Source organism: Petaurus breviceps, unplaced genomic scaffold (genome assembly GCF_028583685.1).
Source record: "Petaurus breviceps papuanus isolate PSGF00001 unplaced genomic scaffold, PetGlider_PUasm1.0 64, whole genome shotgun sequence".
NCBI lineage: Eukaryota > Metazoa > Chordata > Mammalia > Diprotodontia > Petauridae > Petaurus > Petaurus breviceps.
In genome coordinates, this window is record NW_027186428.1 from 5,360,784 (window position 1) to 5,378,016 (window position 17,233).

The 17,233-nt window shown below is 39.4% G+C and overlaps 1 protein-coding gene across 3 annotated transcripts in view; it reads left to right on the forward strand.

The window, feature by feature from the left end:
* Positions 1-17,233, forward strand: part of CUNH14orf180 (chromosome unknown C14orf180 homolog) — a 45,020-nt gene that overhangs the window by 23,961 nt on the left and 3,826 nt on the right. For all 3 annotated transcript variants that reach the window (XM_069103817.1, XM_069103818.1, XM_069103819.1), the window contains 2 exons: positions 2,474-2,609; positions 14,107-14,133. In XM_069103817.1, coding sequence (XP_068959918.1) covers positions 2,474-2,609; positions 14,107-14,133 — 163 coding nt within the window. The remainder of the gene's footprint in view (positions 1-2,473; positions 2,610-14,106; positions 14,134-17,233) is intronic.

Consider the following 17,233-nt stretch of genomic DNA (forward strand, 5'->3'; position numbering starts at 1 on the left):
CTTAAATCAATTCACTTGCATGCCGTGGCATCACCTTCCTCATGCCATGGGCCTCTTCGAGAACAAAGGACAAGCAACAATCCCATACCTACTTTGAGGAAACCCAGCTTTTGGTTTGCTCACTGAGGCCCTGTGGTACCTCGTTGGCATTCTATAATTCTGACTCACCCCCAGGAGAAGGGGCCTTCCTTGGGATGGAGCTGTGACTGAGTACACCTATGTGTGTAATTCTTGAGGTGCTTTTTGGGGACCCATGAGGAGGGCATGTGAGGAGGCAGGTGAAAAGGAGAGCATGGCCCTACCTGATGTTATGACCTGTATAGGGCAAGAAGGAACCCATCCTGGAATAGGAAGGGAAGAGTCTACCTTAGTCTTCCTCACGGACCCCTGGGGACATTAACCAACCAGGCTAGGCATAGAGGATATTCAGGAATGAGAGTTAAGGACTTCTTCATTTAGGAAGGCCAAAAGGTTTCCTAGTATTGTAGGATTTGGACGTCATCAATTCCAACAACCTCATTTTAATTATGAGAAAACTGAGACCCAGTGAAGTTATGGGATTTGCCCAAAAATAAATAACCAAGAGAGGAAGCTTTGTAGAGGGCTAACCGCTAACTGTAGAGGCCAGGAAAATGTGGTTTTAAGTTCCTCCCTTGGATATAAACTGATTGTATGACCCTAGAGAGCTCTTAGAACTTCTCAGTGCTCCTAACAGTCTCTAAGACTGCAAGTTACAGGCTAGACTGCATTGGTAGAGGAATTTTCCTTAAAAATATCTCTCCCTCCCACTATCCCCAGCACCACCACTACCACCCTTGAACAATTTTAAAAAGAAAAACCTTATGCACAACAGAGAACAAAAGAAAACTCACAAGGAAGCAAAGATGGACAGCTCTCAACACAATGCATAGTATTTCTTGAAATGGAAGCATATTGTGTATATTTTGAATCCTCTATGACATTCTGCTGTGCAATGGCAATTTTTTTTCTTTTGTGTTTTGTTTTTGTTTTTGCTTTTTGGAGGAGCAATTGGGGTTAAGTGACTTGCCCAAGGTCACATGGCTAGTAAGTTTTAAGTGTCTGAGGTCAGATTTGAACTCAGATAGGTCTTCCTGACTCCAGGGCTGGTGCTCTATTCACTGCACCACCTAGCTGCCCCTTCTTTTCTTGTTTTGCATTTAAGTTTATAATATGTTTCTTTTTATTTTCTTATTGTGTATTTAAGTTTTAGTATTTAAGTCTAAAAAAAGTTAAGAAAATAAAAATCTCATAACAAACATAAACAAACTTATACATATAAATCCACCAAAATAAATTCCCATGTTGACCATGTCCAGAAATGTACATCTCCTTCATGTTAAGTCCATGGCTTCTCTGGCAGGAGGTGATGATGTATTTCATCTTCAGACCTGGGAGAGGGAGTTTTCTCATTTGGAGTTCCTTATTCTAGTGAAATTACCTGGATTGTTGCAACAGACTGCTGGTGGGTAGCTTATTTATACATAGTTGTTCTCATGCTGTCTCCCACATTAGACTGTAACCTCCTAGAGGGCAGGGACTACCTCTTGCATTTCTTTGTATTTTCAGAGCTTAGCACATTTCTGGACATATTTTTGTTGTTGTTTGGTTGTTTCAGTTATGTCTAACTCTTCATGACCCCTTTTTTGGGTTTTCTTGGCAGAGATAACGGAGGAGTTTGCCATTTCCTTCTCTAACTCATTTTACAGATGAGGAAACTGAGGCAAAGAGTTAAGTGATTTGCCCAGGCTCTCACAGTTAAGGGAGATTTGAACTCAGGTCTTCATGACTCCAGGCCTGGCACTCTATCTACTGAGCCATCTAGCTGCCCCTGGACACTGGCACATAGTAGGTGCTTTTTTAACTAACTGAAATCTCAGTATTAGTCCAAAAATATATAATAAATAATCTAGATGTGGGATTCAAACCCTGGTCTCTTGAATCCAAGCCCAAGGTTTTTTCTATTGTCCATCAAGCTCTTTGCCTCTTCACTTCCCTAACAGCTAATCAAGGTACTGGGCAGGCAAGGCTCAATCTTCCTTACCTTCAGGACTTCATCCTTCAGCCAGACTGGTCTTCTTGCTGTACCTCAAATAATAACCTACCTCCTCTCCCTGCACCTTTGCAGGAGTGTACACCCTGTTCATTCTCTCTGTCTCTTCAAATCCCTAATTTCCTTCACAACTCATCTCATGCCCCCTTTTACAGGAAGCCTTTCCCAACCCCCCTAGATATTAGGGCCTTCTCCCCTCCCTTCAAAAAATTAAGTTAAATTTATTTTGTATATGCATGCATATATCTCCCCGTCCCCTACCAGTAGAATATAAACAACATAAAGATAAGGAATATTTTTCACTTTTGTATCTCAAATGCCAGGCATAGTTTCTGGTACACAGCTGATGCTTGATAAGTGCTTATACATTCATTAATTGATTAAATTTTATCCCCCTCCCAGACTTCTCCATATAGAAGTTGTAAGTGCCCAGCTTCCATCCTGAGACGGAAACCACCAGAGTGCCCTGTAACAGGAGACAGGAGAAGGACTGAAAGGCGGGTACGTTTCCAAGAGCCTGAGGAGACAGCTATACATGGTATGTATGCAGGAGGGGACATGGACACTGGGGTGGGCCTGTGGGAGGCAGTGGATGAAGCACTCCAGATCTTTGGACTTCAGATCCAATGTTCTTTCTCCTAGACAGGGCCATGGGGTCCGTTTGCATAGCCCTAGTTGTGTTATCAGCTCCCACTCTGATAGTTTATTAATTTGTTATTGGTAAAAATTAAACCCTCTTGAACCTCTAAAATGAAGAGAAATGCTGTTTATTCCAAATTCAATAATACTACCATTTTCCCTGTGCACAGCCCTATACAGCTTAAAGTACTTTCAAGCACATTCCCTTTTGATCTCCACAACAACTCTGATAGAAAGAAAATCTAGGTAGGCATTATTATCACCATTTTATAGATGGGAATACTACGGGCCAAGAAGAGGGAGTAACTTACCCAGCATCACACAGCTCACCAGTATTGGAGCAAGAACTGGAAGACAATCATTCCACCTCCTAAGTCATATTCCATTCATTACACTGAGCTTGTTGTTGTTCATTCATGTCTGATTCTTCATGACCCCATTTAGGGTTTTCTTTTTTTTTCTTTTTTTTTTTTTAAAGCAATTGGGATCAAGTAACTTGCACAAGGTTACACGGCCAGGTGTTTCTGGGTGGGTGCTAAATGTCTGAGCCCGGATTCGATCCCAGGTCATCCCAACTCTGGGGCTAGTGATCTTACTCGCTGTGCTACCTGGCCACCCCAATTTAGGGTTTTCTTGGCAGAATTATTGGAGCAGTTTGCCATTTTGTTTTTCTAGCTCATTTTACAGATGAGGAAACTGAGGCAAACAGAGGATAAGTGACCTGATCAGGGTCACACAGCTGTAGTGTCAACACAATATTCACAGAGCCAACAATGACTGTAAATATGCTGACATAGTTCTCAATCACAAAACATAACAGACTCTCCATATAGAAGACAGAAGCAAAACATTTATTCAGACACCAGAAAACCAAATCCCAACACTAGAATGTCAAATCCATCATAGTAGCAAAGACGTTAATACACCATAGCATAGCTTGAAGCCACACCATCCTTTAGCCTTCCCACAAATCAACACTCACAAGCCTAGCTATCTCCCTGGGTGTTTTCTCTCCTCTCTCCATCTCTAACTACTCTGACTCCCAGCTTCCTATGGATTCTGCTCCACCCTTCAGCAAGCTTCTCCCACCACAGGTTCTATGTGATTATATTCAGCCAATTAGAGGGCAGGGAAGACCCACAAATTCCTATCCCCATTACAACAGCTGATATGTATCTGAGGCTAGGTTTGAACTTGGTTCTTCCTGATTTCAGGGCTGACTTTCTATCCACTTACCTGCCTATATTTTTATTTTTATTCCCCTGAGCTACTGCTCAATAAAATCAGAGAGTTCAAATTCTCAAAATGATGTTTGCTTCTTGTACAATGGCAAATGAAAGTCATAATAGTGACTCTGTGTCCCAGTAAAAAAAAAAAATTAAACCAATCTGAATCATTAAGGAAAAATTACTATAACCCTGTAAGTAAAACACAATGCTTGCCCTTAGAGAGGCAGTGAGGTGAAGCAGTAAGTAGAGCATTTCCTGTTCACCATCATCATCAATTTAGCACTGGACACAAGCTTAGAGGATTCCTTATTCAACCCAGGTGAAACCCAGGGAGGCTAAATGATTTGTTCCCCAACATAGAACAGGTCAGATTTGATCTCAGGTCTTCCCAGCTCCAAGCCCAGCTCTCAGTCCTCTTCTCTACCTTCGGGTCACCATGATGAGCCACATGTCATGCATTAGTCCATAGGGTCTTGGGCCTTGGAACCAAAAGGGATCTCAGATCATCTTGTACTGAAATTCTCCACCTTTTTTATCTCATGGATCCCTTTGGCAGTCTGATGAAGCATAGCTGTGGATCTCCTCTCAGAATCACATTTTTAAAATGCATAGAATAAAATGCATAGGATTACAAAGGAAACCAATTATATTGAAATACAGCTATCAAAATGTCATTAAAGCAAGTTCATAAAGCCCAGACTAGGAGCCCTTGATTTAGTTTCATATTTTGTAGGAAGTAGCTAAAGCCCATTGAGGTTTAAAGGACTTGTCCATAGTCACACAAATAGCAAATAACAGAATCCAGATACAAGCCTAGATCTTCCCTTCAAATCCAGAGATTTGTATACTGCACCATACTGCCCTACCTAAAGAGAAGTCACCAGAGAGAGAGAAAAAAAATAAGAGATTAGCTTCAATAGACACCCAAGAAATGAAGCTTGTTCTACTACCAAAAATAAAGCAAACAACCAGTATTGGATAATAATCACTTTAAAAGGAATTAACAATTGTTTTGCTATCTATAAAGAAATATCTGTTATCTTTAATGGGAGCATCATCAATAAAAATGAAGCAAACTGATAGCAAAAGTCAGCTACATGGAAAAAGCAATGGAAAATTTAAAAAAAGAAATGGGATCAATGGGAAATGAAATTCTCTTGCTGGAAGGCAAATTAGAAGTAACAGAGCGTGAAGCAAAACAAGGTCAAAGGATAACTCACCTGGAAGGTTTGATGACTTTAGAAGCAAAAATGGAACTAGGACACAGCTTAGAGAGAGAATTTGTTATTAGATTACCTGAAAATGGAAAGAAATAAAATCTAACCAATGTTTTTCATAAAACTATTTAAGAAAAGTTCCCAGAAATAACAAGATTTCAAGGCAACTATAGATAGATAGAATTCATCAGACTTTCTCAGAGAGGAATGTCAAATTCAACTCACCCAAACCCATATTGTCCTCAAACATCAAAGATGCCCCATTTGAATTTCACAGGATTATTCACCCATCATGAGAAAACAGAGAAAAAGCTGGAACATGATGTATAGAAAGTAAAGAAAAATGGACTTCATCTGTGAATCTTCTACTGAGTTAAACTAAGGGAAATATTCAAAGATAAACAACATATGTTTGATTCCCCACAACATTTCCAAGTTTCTATAGTAAAAAGACTGACTGGTGGCTTTCATATGCAAATCAGTCCAGGAACAAGCCTCCAGGTACTATAATTCCTGGAGAGACCATATTTGAAATGCAAATTGCTGGTGACCATGAAGTAAAATTCTGAATCTGTAAATCACTAGGAGGGAACTCTGTGTAAATGTTATATGGGGTTAGCAAAATAACAATAGTCATGTTATGACCTGAAATTATCTCATGGGGTAGAGGAACAGAAGTGTATGGGAATGCATTATCATTCATGCTCAAAGGGAACAGAAATTCAGAAGGGTTGTTATAGTCTGCTACACTCTTATGGAATGGGAACACAGACTCAGGAAGGGGAACATGTAAATGTTGTACAGAAATAGCAACACTTATGCAGTTCAAGAGGCCCGCAGTTGTATTATTGGAAAATGAGGTATCAGACAGTACATCAGAATGACCAGAATGTTGGCATGGTTCCTACCCTGGAACCATCACATGGGATCATCCAAGCAACAAAGGATTTTTCACAATTAGCAAGTGCCAGTAGCAAGGTCTTTTTGATTGACTATTAAAGGTCACACATGTGCTCCTGGTATGGAGGGGGAGATCAGTCAACTAACAAATCATATTTATAAGCCTAATACAACAAATAACAAAATTAAATGAAGGGTCATGAAGAGGAAGTTTTTGATTATGAAGGTCCGAGTCCCAGAGACACAGGGAGAGTGGGGAGGAGAAGCCCTGCCCTTAAGGAACATACTAATGGAGATAAATGAACTAATGCAAAAACTGAGGTTGGTATCTAGAGTCGGATTTTGTCAAAGGTTTCGGTTGTCACAGGAAGTGACTATATGCTGGGTGGCACAGTAGGTGGAGTGCTGGGTCTGGAATAAGGAAGACCTTAATTCAAATCTAGTCTCAGATACTAACTAGTTGTGTGCCCCTGGGCACACCACTTAACTTCTGTTTGCCTCAGTTTCCTCATCTGTAAAATGAGGATAATAATAGTACCTACCTCCTAGGGTTGTTGTAAGGATCAAGTAAGATAATAACTATGAAGCATTTAGCACAGTGCCTGACACACAGTAAGTGCTATATAAATGTTAGCTATTATTAGTTTACACAGAACATGTGATGAAAAGATATAGGCCCAAGTAGAGATTAAAAAGTAAAAATGACTTGCTTATGACTAACCAAAAACCTAATTATAGAAAAATGTACATATGGTACACATGTATAATAATTCAGTGTACCAAAATTTGTGGAATGCAACTTAAGTAGCTCTAAGATAATTTATTACCTATTAAATGAAAGAGAAAAAAGATTAATGTTCTCTTTTTAGTTTTTTAAAAAAATTAGACTATCAGCAAATTAATACACCTAAAAATGAGCAATAAAAACTATTTTTAAGATCAAATGAGAATTAGCAAAATTTAAATAAGAAAGCCAGATTAATTAATAAAGCAAATTTTAAAAGCATTTAAATTAATAAACTATTACCTATATTAATAAAAAAAGAAGACAAAAGGAAACAAGTTGGCCAGAATAAAAAATAATAAAGGAGAAATGTAAAAAGTCATAAAGAAATAAAGGAAATTATTAGAGAATACCATGCAGTATTATATGGCAAAAAATGAGAAAGTAAAAGAAATGAATCAATACCTACAAAAATAGAAAGTATTCAAATGTATAAAATACAAAATAAATTATATTGGTAAATAAATATTGTGGAAATAAAACAACCAAATGAACTCGCCTTTAGGGAAAAAACCAGATGTATTCATGAGTGAATTCTAGCAAACATTCAAAAAACAAATGATCACAAGTTTTAAGAAAAGATGGCACTGTACACAATTCCTTCTGTGAGACAAATGTGGCTTTAATAGGCAAAACACAGAATGAAAGGGCAGAGAAAGAAAACTATAGACCAAATAAATGAATATAGATATGAAAATATTCAGTAAATTACCAGCAAATATAATATGTCCACAATTTGCTCTATATTATCAAATGGGACTTATAGGAAGATTACAAGGATAGTTAAATATTAGGAAGTTAATTGGTATGGTACAGGCTCACCATTATTAATCAATATAACCCTAGAAATATTGGTGATAGCAATAAGAAAGATGAAGGAATAGGCATTGGCAAGGAGGAAGTAAAAATATCTCTGCTTGCAAATGATTTGATAATTTATTTAGATAACCAATAAAATAAACAACAATATTAATCAAAATAACAGGTCAATATAAGCAAAGTAGCAGGATATAAGATAAACCCATAAAAATCAGCAGCATTTCAATATATCAATGATAAGCATTGGAAAAAAATATGATAAAAAGAAAATATCATTTAAAATTACAATGAAGTATATTAAGCATTAGGGAATGAACACATATATATGCATATGTCTTATTTAAACTCAATTATAAAGCAAACTTTTTATAGAAGTTAAAGGAAGAACTATATAATTAGGGAGGTAATTAATGTTCATAGGCTGACTTAAATAGCATTGGCAGTACTTTCAAATTAATTAAATGAAAGATATTTAAAACAATACTATTGCAGATACTAATAACATGCCTTTAATTAAGAATTGAGCATGATAATAACAAAATTACTGTGGGAGAACAAAAGTTCAAGTATATCAACAGAAATTTAGTAAAAGGAAGAAGGGGCACTTAATTCAGAATAGCAATAATAGCTAGCATTTCTGCAGTTTCCTATGTCCCAGACCCTGTGCTAAGTACTTCACAATTATCATTTCACTGACCCACCTTGCTGCTGCCTCAATCCCAAGACTTCAGCACAGAATAAAATGTCAGAGGCCACCTAGTCCAGACTCCACCTGAATAAGAATTTTCCCTAACAGTAATCATTTATTATCACTAACTTATAATCAGTCTTTACTCATAGTCAGTTCATGAGGAGCCCACTAGTCTTTCTTCCATCAAAACTGAATCTACGTCTCTTCACCTTCTACCCATCCTTCCTTAGTTCTGTCCTCTGAGGCTAAGCAGAGGTCTTCTAATCCCTTTTCTGCCCTTTAAATATTGAAAATTGCTTCACCATGATTTTCTATTGTCCAGGCTTAGTTTAAATAATGCAGCCAGGTGACACAGTTGAGAGTGCATCGGACTTGGGGTCAGGAAGACCTAAGTATGAATTGTGCTTCAGACATTTCCTAGTCATGAGACCCTGGGCAAGTCACTTAACCTTTCTCAGCCTCAGTTTCCTGATCTGTAAAATGGGGATAATAATAACATCTACTTCACTGGGTTTGTTGTGAGGATAAACTGAGTTAATTTATATAAATTGCTTTGCAAAGTTTAAAGTGCCTATATAAATACCAGCTGTAAATTATTCAATTAAATATGTTGAGGAAATGGGTTAGTAATCTGGTAAAAAAAAAAAAAGGTGGGACCATACCAACATCTCATACCACAAAACAGAATAAATTCCAAATGGATCAGTGAATTAAATAGGAAACACACAGAAATGTGCAGACAACACTTTTTTTAAAAAAGCTGTAGAAAAAGGGGCAACTAGGTGGTGCAATAAATAGAGCACTGACCCTGGAGTCAGGAGGACCTGAGTTCAAATGTGACCTCAGACACTTGACATTATGTGACCTTGGACAAGTCACTTAACCCCAATTGCCTTGCCTTCCCCCCTCCAAAAAAAAAAGCTGTAGAATAAGGAAATTATATATTTTCACAACTGTAAAATAATTAAATTACTAAATTATGACTTGGAGGAAATTTTAAGAGCTAAAATAAATTAATTTTATTGTGTAAAAATAAAATTCCTTTGCACAATGAAAAGTAGTATATCCAGAATCAGGAAGAAACACAGATAGAGGAAAGTAATTTTGCATCAGTCTCTTCTGATAAAAGTCCAATATTCACAAATTGTAAGGAACTCATAAAAATGTTTTAGAGTAAGAACCATTTTCCAACAGATAAATGGTCATTATATCCAAAAGAAACTTCCTCAAAGGGTGAAACAAAAATTTACAGCATGAAAAAGTGTCCAGAATCTCTAATTCTCAGTGAAATGAAAATGTAAACAACTCTGAACTACTGAAGTTTATCAGATTGACAAAGATAATAAAAGACACAAAAATCCATGGCTAGCATTGCTAAGGTAAAAACAGACACACTCTCATTGCTGCTGGAATCACAGGTTCATAGTACATTTTTTGAAAGAATATGAAATTAGACAGTAAAACAATGACACACAGACGTGTGTCCCTTTTGACTCATTGATTTCCTTCCTGGGACTATTACCCAGGGTGATTATTGACGGGGTGGGGAGAGGTAGGGGGTGGGGGGAAGAGTTATCACTACATAAATACTCCTAGCAGCACTATTTATAATAGCAAAAAAAAAAAAAGAAAAATACCAGAAACAAGTGAGGTATCCATCCATTGTGGAATTGCTGAGCATGTTATAGTATATGAATGCAATGGAAAAGTAGTGTGTCATAAGGGATGATTAATGTGAACAATTTAAAGAAATATCAGAAGATTTTTATGGAGTTAGATAAGCACAAAAAAGTAGAACCAGAAGAATAATATACACATTGCCAACTATGTAGTTAAAGGCAACAATGAAAACAGCAAATTCATCTTATACACACAGTAAAAAGGTTTTTTAAAAGATTGGGAAAACAGGGAAGAAATAAATTAAAGACAACATACACTTTTTTAGTAGGGTCAGTGGCTTCAGGACTTTATAAACCTATCCAATTATTTACAATCTTTTATTTGTTTCTGCTTTCATGCTCTTTTTTTTTCGTTTGCCTCTTCTTAGTCCTTTGTTTATATATTTAGATGCCTCTCTGTGGAAATCAAAATAAATTTTATATTTTAAAAAAAAGAAAGATGATTTACAACTTCTCCAGCCCTAGTGAATGAAGTATGAACTGTTTCTATTGACTGGACAGTCGGGGAAATTGAGCTCATATTCCATTCAAACCCATCACCATGCCCCACCCCCAACTTCCTTATTCTTTTCTAATATTTTACTCTCTGAATCCTTTGCTCCACCACCTGCCACATCAATCAGTGTCCAAGACATTCATTCCCCTCCTTTCCATTCTCATTTCTACAACCATAGTTCAGGACCTCATCAGCTCTTGTCCAGATTTTTATAAAAACCTGTCAACTGGTCTCCCTACCTCCTATCTCTTTAATTTTTCAAAGCTCTTTAATTAATTACTGAACAAACATATGTTGGGCATTGCAGAATCCTATGCTTGACTTCACTGTGGGGGAGTCATCGATGAATATGAACCTCCTGTTATCAATGTGCATTATATCAGAGCCTTGGAGTGTTGCTGTTGAACTCATTGCTACTGTTAGCCATTTCAGTTAAATTACAATGGTCCTAGATACATTTTAAGAGGATTCTGCTTTCAGAACTCCAGTGAGGTGTGCTCTTTGGAGAAAGGATGCTATCCGATACAAAGCAAACCAATAAAACATCGCCTACAGAATGTAGTCTACATTTTGTCCTTGGAAAGACCTAAACTGAAGATGTCAAACTCATTGGCCGACCAGCTAATTAGCCAACTCCTGAGTGGGGCCTAAACCAAAGTAAAATGTAATTAGGAAGTCTTTAATAAAAATAAGAAAAAAAGACAATAAAACATTTAAGAAGAAAAGGCAATAATAATGTCACATAGCTTTTGCTAAGGAACTAATGAGAGTGACACCTGGAGTTCGGAGATCAGCATGGGCTAAAGCAGTCATGAAATACATCCATGAGGTTGCTAGAAGGCACTGGGTCTGGAGTCAGGAAGACCTGAGTTCAAATCCAGCCTCAAACATTTATTAGCTGTGCCTCCCTGGATAAGGCACTTAAACTCTACCCACCTCACTTTCTTCATCTGTAAAATGAGAATAATAGTAGCTAGATAATAGATAATAAACTATATTTTTCAAAATGTTTAACATGATCCTGGCACATAGTTGGCTCTTAATAAGTGCTTGTTCCCCTCCCTGAAAGAGATAGGCATAGAAGGAGGCCCAAAAGGAAGGGGAAAATTAAGGTAACTCTTAGCAAGTAAGAGTGGGAAGGATCCCTTGGGTGCTCACAACTCCACCTCCCTGTCCCCCAGTCTTAGGCCCCACTAAGCTCCAGCTTTCTGATAGTCCTGCAAGATCCAAAATTATCTTATTATTTCTCTTATTCTCACTTCGTCAAAACTCTACACCCTAACAGATGTTACTGCCAGTCATCTGAAAGCCATTTATAAAAGTCACCTACACAGAGATGTGACTGATCGATAATCAGAGGTCAAAATAAGCCTCCCTGGTATGGTGCAGGTGCAGAGAAGCCTAGAGAGGGCAAGGAATTAGGTACTCCTGGGTAAAACAGGTCAGAGAGGCTTTCCCTAGTCTGCTAGTGTGTAGGGCTTACCTGAAGAGTCGAGAACCCCGTACCCATCAGCTTCAGAGAAAAGTAACTCGTGAGAAATCAGTGTAATGGAGGAGAAAGGTGCAAGAACCTGGGTTCTAGACCCACCTTTCCCATTCCCTAGGCTTGAAGCTTCAGTTTCCCCATCTGTAAAGTGGAGAACTCTTCCAGGATCCTTGGGTTGTTTTAAGGAACACAGGAGAGAATGATAGTAAAGCTTTTTGTAAATCAAGAATGTTGTACATACAAGAGGAATTTTTACAGATTTAGTGCACTAAAAATTTAATAAACATTACATAGAGGAAGTTAGGTGATACAGTAGAGAGAACTCTAGGCCTGGTATCAGGTAGACCTGAGTTCAAATCTGGCCTCAACCACTTACTAGATGTGTGATCCTAGGGAAGTCACTTAAGTCCTGTTTGTCTCATTTTCCTCATCTGTAAAATAGGGATAATAACAGCACTACCCCCTAGAGTTACTATGGGACCAAATGAAATAATAACTGTAAATGTCTTAGCACCATGCCTGTCACATAGCAAGCAGCAAGATAAATGTTAGCTGTTATTACAGTGAAAAGAGGGTTGTACTTGGAGGGAGGAGATCTGGGTTTATGTGTGATCATGGACAAATCATTTAACCTCTCAGAGCCTAATCTCCTTTATCTTCATCTAGCGTTAACAACCACCACTGGGCCCACAGAGCTGGAGGCGCTTGCCTCCCTCCCTGGATCCATTCACGGGTTCAGACAGCTCAGATTCAGCTCCCTGAAACAGAAACCTGGTCTCTAAATGATAAGGGTTGGCTTCCCTTTTTTTTTTTTTTCCACATTTTCCCCAGTTACTTACCTACCATATGTGGTTGACTAGAATCAGGAAGGAACAATTTACACATGCCCTGAAGAACTTCTGGTTACATTTAAAAGGGGGGAGAGGGGTAGTACTGCTGCATTAACCACCTGCCGTGTGTGCGTGTGCGTGTGCGTGTGTGTGTATGTGTGTGTGTATGTGTGTGTGTGAGAGAGAGAGAGAGACAGAGACAGATGGGGGGGAACACTTTCATTAAACAAACTTTCAAATGTTATATGTAAGGGGCAGCTAGGTGGTGCAGTGAATAGAGTACTGGAGTCAAGAGGACCTGAGTTCAAATCCAGCGTTAGACACTTAACACTTACTAGCTATGTGACCTTGGGCAAGTCACTTAACTCTAATTACCTTGCCTTCCCCCCTCCAAAAAGGCAAAAAAAAAGTGTTATATGTGAGTTATCATCATCATCATTATTTTTTCCTTTTTTTGGAGGGAGGAAGGCAGGGCAATTGGGGTTAAGTGACTTGCCCAAAATCACACAGCTAGTAAGTGCTAAGTGTTTGAGGCTGGATTTGAACTTGGGTCCTCCTGACTCCAGGGCTGGTGCTCTATTCACTGTGCCACATAGCTACCCCTAATCATCATTATTTTTGATGGTGTCATATCTCCTTCTTAGAATCTAAGCTGTGAAGGCAGAAATTGTGTCTGACCTAAACTTTACATCTCCCCAGCCTTGAGCGCAGTCTTATGTATAAGAGTAGGTGCCTAATAGATGTTTATTTTATTGCATTATTAATGTTGTCATTCTAATTCTCTCTTGTATGGTGGAATGACCTCTGGTCTTGGAGTCATTTGGGATTTGAGTCCAAACCAGCTCTGTTACTTGTCACCTGTGTGACCTTGGGGTAGTCACATCACATCTATGACCCTTAGTTTTCTCCCCTATACAAGAGGACTAACATTTGTAATCCCTACCTCACAGGGTCATTGTGAGAAAAATGTGGTTTTTTTGTAAACACCAAAATACTCTAACAAAAAATGGTTATTATAGGATCTAGGAAGAAAGAGACATAAGAAATTATCTAGGCCAGCTCTCTCATCTTTCATATAAAGAAAGGGGTGATCAGAGAGGGGACCCTTGTCAAGGCCATGTAGAAAGTCACAGAATTGGGATTCCAATTCAGTGTCTGTTCAATTCAAGTGTTTTTTTTTGCCTCCAGTATACTACTCTCCCATCCCACCTTTCCCCAGTTCTAGGACAAGTGCTGACACTCCTGTTTTCTCTTTTAATTCCTAGACATCTCCCATGTGGACACCATCACAGGTAAGTGCTAAGTACCTACCTAGTGCTATTCCCTGCCTCTCTGGCTTTGTCCTGGAGCCAGCTCTGAAGAGAAGCTCACTGTTCCAGCGACAATGCACCCAGACTGGGTTTGGAGAAGAAGCTCAGAAGAAACCTTGCCTCCCTCTATCCTGCCCCTTGCTCCCACACTGCTCAGAAGACCAAGAGTCCAGAAGAGGGCTTCCCCAGCTTCCCTGCATACCAGGTCATCCTCACTCAGATCTGTACTAGGTACTATGGGAGACAGGAGAGAAAGAGGAGAGAATTCTAGAAGAAGGAAGCTCAGAGACCCTCTCATCTAATCCCCTTGCTTCCTAGATGAGGTCTAGAGTAGAAAAGTCAAGGTCACACTCAAGGTCACACAAGAAGTAGCAGGGACAATATTTGATTTTTTTTTTTCTACTCATCAAGAGACAGGCTATGGCCACATATTTCTAGTGAATGGGAAGATGAACCTTACCCACAATAATCCTTGGGACAAGACAGTTGTAGCTCAGGAAGAATATCACAGAATAGCATCTCAGAGCTCAGTGGCAGAAGGGTAGGGGATAAGCATTTATATCGCCTCTGCTCTGAGCCAGGCACTTTACACATAGCATCTCATTTGATCCTTGCAGCAACCCTGTGAGGTAGGTGCTGTTATTATTCTCATTTTACAGTTGAGGGAACTGAGGCAAACAGAGGTTCAATGACTTGCCCAGGACCACACAGCTAGTAAGAATTTGAAGTCAGACTTAAACTTGGGTCTTCCTGATTCCAAGACTCAAAACTCTATCTGATGTACCACCTAGCTGTCCTTGCCTTCTTAGTCCAGCCTAAACCCACGCAAGCAACTCCTTTGCAACATCCCTCACAAGCAGTTGTCCAGGTTATGCACAAAGCCCAACTCATTTTCAGATGGGTCTCATTTTGAGGAAGTTTTCTTGACATCAAACCAAAATCCACCTTTCCATTCAATCCTGCAAACATTTATTTATTTATTTGCTTTTTGCGGGGGGGATGGGGAGGGGAACTTGGGGTTAAGTGACTTGCCCAAGGTCACACAGCTAGTAAGTGTTTAGTGTCTGAGGTCAGATTTGAACTCAGGTCCTCTTCACTCCAGGGTCGGTGCTGTATTCACTGTGCCACCTAGCCACCCCTGCAAACATTTATTAAGAAACTGCAAATTACTAAACCCTTTATTAGGTGTTAGTTATACAAGACCAAGTTCAAGCTTGGAAGGAGTTCCAAAAATCCATTTCTTTGGCTTGTGTGGCCCCTACCCAGAGTTCCCTGGTGGTGATGGTGTTCGGTCATGTCCATCTCTTCTTGACTTCCTGGACCACAGCACACCAATGCTGTCCATTGGATTTTCTTGGCAAAGATACTAGAGTGGTTTGCCATTTCCTTCTCTGGAGGATAAAGGTAATAAACAGAGTGACTTATCCAGGATCACACATCTAGAAAGTGTCTGAGACCAGATTTGAACTAACTTCCTAATTCCAAGTCCAGTATTCTAACCACTAAGTCACCTAGCAATTCCCTGGAGAAAGACTCAAAATACAGTGCTATGTCTAGAAGATGTGAATTAAAGGACACCCAGTACTATGCAAGCAAGCACTCAAGATAATGCTTATATTGGGTTAAAAAAAACCCACATAATTTACAGTAACCCATGATGGTACAGTTCCCCTCTCTTCCTGGTAAATCCACCCTTCACCAAGGCCTCTGCAGGCACCCCACCCTCACCCATCCTCATAGTACTGCCCTGTGGTTTGGCCTTCACAGGGTAAAGGATCTTAATTCACCACATACTTATCAAGCGCATAATGTGTGCCAGGCACTGTGTACTAGAGATAACTTGGGCTTGCTAGGAGAACAGCCCTGGAGCATTCTGTGGAATCTTACTTTTGCCATAAAGACTTATGAAAATGTCCAACCTATAGGCTTGGACTCCCCCAGAAGAGAAGCCTACTTGCGGTTTCTAGAGACAGTGTCCAAAAAACTTACGGAACCAGGGTCCCTTGCACTCTACTGTTATGGATTATATATTTTCCTTGCCACTCTTCAAGCTGTGAGCACCACATCTTTGCTCCTCTACTCTCCAAGAGACTGGCGTTGGCCAGGGACTCCCCTTCTCCTTTATGCTGGGTCCAGGAACTCCAACTACTTGGCCATGGCCATGCAATTCCCCTCTCCTGGATGTGTGTGATAGTAATGGCAATTAAAGATTCCCCTGCATTGGCTTGGGGATTACATTACGTTATGGCGTAGTCTGTAAGGAGTACAAAGCATAGTGCCTCTATTTGTTCCAGGATCCATGGCCATTTAGATTGAGATTGTAAGGCCAAGGATCCTGGAGGGGTTCCATAACGTAATGTAATACCAAGCAAAGGCAACTTCCCAGGTTCAAAATACCAGCATAGGTGCTCTCTATTTTATTCAGTAACAAACCCAGAACAGAGAAGATCAAAACATGACATCATTCAAAATACAGCATTTACTAAGTGTGATTAAATCATCTCCAAGGCCTACCCCACCCCAGGACTTTCCAATCATTCAATCAATTACAAAGTCTCTGTTCCAAATACTTCTCCACCCCTAGGCTATACCTTAATTAAGTCCACCACAAAGCCCCTCTTCTCAAATGGAGATTAGTTTCCAAACATAAGTAAAATACATTCATTTGCTCAACCATAGAACACAAAAAGGTCAAAAGTTCCCCACCCCTGGATCACAATTGAATCTACCCCAGAGTTACATCAAGTTTAAACACAGCACTTAATACCCAAATGGAGGTCTTTTCTTCATCTTGACACGAGGCAAGTTCTCAGCAATCTTAGTTCCTGGAGAGACAAGGCTTAGCAAGGCCATAAGATACATTGCCAGTCCCTTCATGAATTTATCCTCTGTCTGTAGAACAGTCCTAGAACCCCTGAACACATTAGCAAAGCCCTCTCCCAGGATTTCTGTAAACATACAACAAGAAAATCCTTCTTCAGGGCTTCTGAACCAACAGAAAGGCTCCCAGACCCCTGCAACAACAGCACTGTCCTTCACCAGTGGACAGTATTCATTCTGTCTGCCGGACAGTCTCCAGACC